A 4,461-nucleotide genomic window follows, 5' to 3' on the forward strand; every position below is an offset into this window, starting at 1 on the left:
AAGATTCCCTATAGAGGTATGGGACCTATTATACAGAATGCTCGGGACCTGGGGTTTTCTGGTCTATCCGTAATTTGGATCTTCACACCTTAAGACTACTAGAAAATCATTGAAACATTAAATAAAACCAATAAGATGGTTTTGATTTCAATAAGGATTAATTATATCACAGTTGGGATCAAGTACAAAGTACTGTTTCATAGAGATGTGCGAATTTGACCAGTTTTGCTTTAACAAAAATTCTCCGTCTGTACAAATTCGCCTAAATACATTAAAGTCTAGGGGCGATAATTTTTTTTGTCATGCTGCAAATGTTTTTTGAAGCGCAACATTTTCTTCTCCGATTGAAGTCTATGGGTGTCATTTTTGCAGCGAAGCTCGGTGCAGAAATTTGCTCATCCCTACTGTTATCATAGAAAAAAAGGAAAAATGTTATTACAATTTTGCATTATTTGATTATAATTGAGTATATGGGAGATGGTCTTTCCTTAATTCAGAGCTTTCTGGATAACGGGTCTATGGATAACGAATCCCACACCTGTATTCCTATTCATGTGTTTATTGCAATTATTTTATTTACAGAAATGTCTTAAAAACTACAAAGTTTAGTATGGAATTGCAATTTGGTAGATTGGAGTAAAAAAGACATGTTTTCCCATTTTAAATTCTCAGATTATACACATTTCAAACTGTGTTGTGGTTGCAGTACCAGTATTAACCATTTTGAATTCACAAGGTTCATTTAAGGGTCTCTACCTATCGTATAGTTGGACAATCCCAATATCATTGCCAAACTGTTCAGAATACTCCTGGCAAGACTTGTGTGAAATAAAATGATGCAAAGTGTTAGCTTTCAGTTTCTTTTTCAAAATTACATGACAACTATTTAGCTTTAGAGCTTCAGTATAAAGTAGTCCCTTTTTTTACTATAAAATGCCCTAGTGGTATGTGTAACGTGTAAGACATAATACAGGCTCTTGGCAGAATTACTCTGTTCCTTTACATCTTTGCTAGCATAACAACCAGCCACAGCCAAGCCTTAAGTAGAATCCATCCATAAGCATTTTTTTTAGGGATGCATCAAATCCAGGATTCGGCCTTTTTCAGCAGGATTCAGATTCAGCCGAATTCCTCTGCCTGGCAAAACCGAATCTGAATCCTAATTTGCATATGCAAATTAGGGGTGGGGAGGGAAATCACGTGACCTTTTGTCACAAAACAAGGAAGTAAAAAATGTTTTATCCTTCCCACCACTAATTTGCATATCTTTCGCAAAGGAATCGGGGGTTTGGCCGAATCCAAAATAGTGGATTCGGTGCATCCCTAATTCCTTCTGCCTGCTTGACCCAACCTCCTCTTCCTCCTATCATTGGCCATCCTAATATGGAGATAATTCCAGAGTTCCTTTAGCAGGCTGCATACATAGGTACATACACTTGTACCCAACGGATCACTCATGGGCGAATAAATTCACCAGGTGCATTTTTGTGGCGAATTTCCACATTTCTCCATCACATTTTCACATCAAAAATTTTTGGACGTGCAGCGGAAAAGTCCCTGCGTGTCACGCATCAACATTATTGGACACCCATTGACTTTAACACTGGCGTGAAAATTGACACTAGCGTCAGAATTGATGCGGGCATCAGCTTTCGTGTTTCGAAATGGGACAAATTTTACCCATTATAAATAATTATATAAATCGAATTTTAATAATTTATAGAGATCGAATTATAAATAATTTTGTTATCTATATTCAAGAGTATGTGAGACTACTTTGCATTGAAATAGATCAGCAAATGGAGAGCCTAAAGATTATAGATTATTACATATAAAATAGTATCAAATAAGTCATGTTTGCTGATACAGTCGTCTATTTATTATTCCCCAGTAAATATTGCTTTGTATTCCTCTTTGGCTTAAATATAATAATGTAACATTTGGGTAGAAATATACAGAAGAGAAGTCCACAGCTTGAAGAGATAATGGCAAATATTTCCACTGCCACCATGTATTTGCCTTTGGTGCTCAGATAGGCCGGGATCATTGTGATCCAAACACTGCAGAAGAGCAACATGCTGAAAGTGATGAACTTGGCCTCATTAAAACTGTCTGGTAATGTCCGAGCCAAGAAAGCTACAATGAAACTCACAGATGCCAACAATCCCATGTAGGAGAGGACAATATAGAAGGCAATGACAGAGCCCTCATTGCACTGAATGATGATTTTTCCAGGTTCAGACAGAATGTTGAGCTCCATGAATGGGGGAGAAATGATCAGCCAGATAGCACTAATTAGAAACTGAATGAATGAACAAATAATGACTATAAAATATGTGATTTTGACTCCCAACCATTTTCTCCAAGGACTATTAGGCTTGGAGGCTTTGAAAGCAATACAAACCATAATTGTTTTTGCCAGGACAGAAGATATAGCTATGGAGAAACTGATCCCAAAAGAGGTTTGTCGGAGGATGCAGGTTATATCAGATGGGCGACCAAGGAACAAAAACACAGAGAGGAAGCTCAGCTTGATGGAGAAAAGGAGAATAAAGCTCAGATTGCGATTGTTGGCCTTCACTAATGGAGTGTCTCGGAATGAAATAAAGATTCCCAAAATAACTGCCACTAATAAAATAGACACCACAGAGAGGACAATAAAGACCAGAGTTAGGGAATCAGCTTCATATGAGAGGAACTCAGTTTGCTTCTCAATACACATGGTTTTCTCATTATTTGGCCATTCATAGATGGGACATTTTAAACAATTTTCCATATCTGTAAATAAAGAATAAATCTGTTGTCAAAGTTAGGAATATTGTGGCATTAACATGACCTGTTACAAGGTTAGCTTAAGATACTATTATATTAAAATTAATCCTATTAAAAAATTAAAACAATTTCTCTCTTGACTTTTATTCAGAGTATCTTTAGCTAAGAATGTCCCACATATATTCATCTACAGACACAACACCCCTTTTCAGTAACCCAACCTAATTATCACTTCCAAAACATTCCACACACATATGATAGTTTTAGCTTCTAATTTCAAGATGATAACAAGTTGAACCCAGGGGTTGAGCCTTCGCAACAGTGCAGAGGCAGGGTGTTGCACAACTGCAAATGTGTGCAGGGCACAATGCTAGTGGTTCTTGCAACTTAAACAGGAAACATATTCATTAAATAAAAACATCCACAAAGGAATTCAGTCAAAATGAGCAGGAACATGGAACACAATTGATAGACACATACTCACAGTATACAGTAAATCGTCAGTATAAGTCCCCACAGGAACAATAGCATGCACAGCATTTCTGAAGGTATACCCAGTGTCACGGTCGGCACCCAACACCAGAACAAACACCAGGCACCCTGGTCTCGGCTCGTGCTTCACCAGTAGTGTGACTGCCTTTGGGCCTCGGGAGGAGCCCTCGGCTTATTTGGATGCCACCTGGACTTAAACGAGAGGTGCAAGATGAGGGTTCTGGATAGGCAGAGGGGCACGACTGTAAAGCAAAGTCTTTGGACAGAAGATCATAGTACAAGGCATTAGGCAAAAGAGTAGTCAGATCAGGCTGGGTCGAGGCAGGCAGAGAATTAATGTAGTCAGGCAGGCAAGGGTCAAACCAGGAAGTCAATCAGAGGGTTAATCAGAAGAGGTAGTCGGTAATCAGGCAGGGATCAGGATCCATAAGTCAGAATAGTCAAAATAGCCAGGCAGGGGTCAAAACAGGAATCAAACAGGTTCAGGATATAGCACGGGCAATGATGTCTAGTAGAAATGTCCCTTTATACCTTTAAATTTCGCACCATTGCACGTACAAAACCCAGAAGTGCGCGCGTGGCGCACACTAGGAAGGAACTGGCACCAGGGAAGAGGAGTGGCGCGGCGGGCGTCCCCGTCACACCACTAGACCACCAGGGTGAGTCTCTGTTACACCCAGCTTTTCAGCCTTTATCCTAAGTGGAGCTCACACTAATACATAGTCCTTACTTCTGGGCAATTGGTACGTGGGATCATAACCCCACTCAATACTTCTTGGTGGAGCCTCAGCAACTTGGCTACATAGTCCAACTATTTGTCAGTCCTAGAGTGACCTATGAAAGTGAGTCAGCGTATCCTTACTAGACCTGACCTTGTTTAGGTTCCACTTCACCCTTCCTGCCTGCTCAGGTAAGGGGATTAACAAAGTGGACACTGAGCACAATGTGTGCTCAGCTTTGATAGTATAACACAGTGCCATCTTGTGGCTAAGCCTGGGATAGCTAAGGGTTGAGCTTTAACCCAGGAAATGGGGAATTACTCCTTTCCTTAGACTAAGGGACCCCGTTGGGTAAAATCTTTGGGCAATGCAAAGTAAATGGGGATACATTTATCAGTCCACTACATTCCCCCCCCCGGGTGAAGTACTTCCTTCCTGGCAAGAAACATATTCCAATATTAAATTGCATAATTAAACA

General features: G+C 39.9%; 1 protein-coding gene across 1 annotated transcript; it reads right to left on the bottom strand.

The window, feature by feature from the left end:
* Positions 1-2,086: 2,086 nt before the first annotated feature.
* On the bottom strand, positions 2,087-2,722 carry LOC121401499 (vomeronasal type-2 receptor 26-like; the record flags this gene model as incomplete). Its single annotated transcript, XM_041586384.1, has 1 exon — positions 2,087-2,722. A coding segment is annotated over exon 1 (636 nt), but the record flags the coding sequence as incomplete, so codon positions are not given.
* Between the last annotated feature and the right edge of the window lie 1,739 nt (positions 2,723-4,461).

The sequence above is a fragment of the Xenopus laevis genome, chromosome 1L (genome assembly GCF_017654675.1).
Source record: "Xenopus laevis strain J_2021 chromosome 1L, Xenopus_laevis_v10.1, whole genome shotgun sequence".
Classification (NCBI taxonomy): Eukaryota; Metazoa; Chordata; class Amphibia; order Anura; family Pipidae; genus Xenopus; species Xenopus laevis.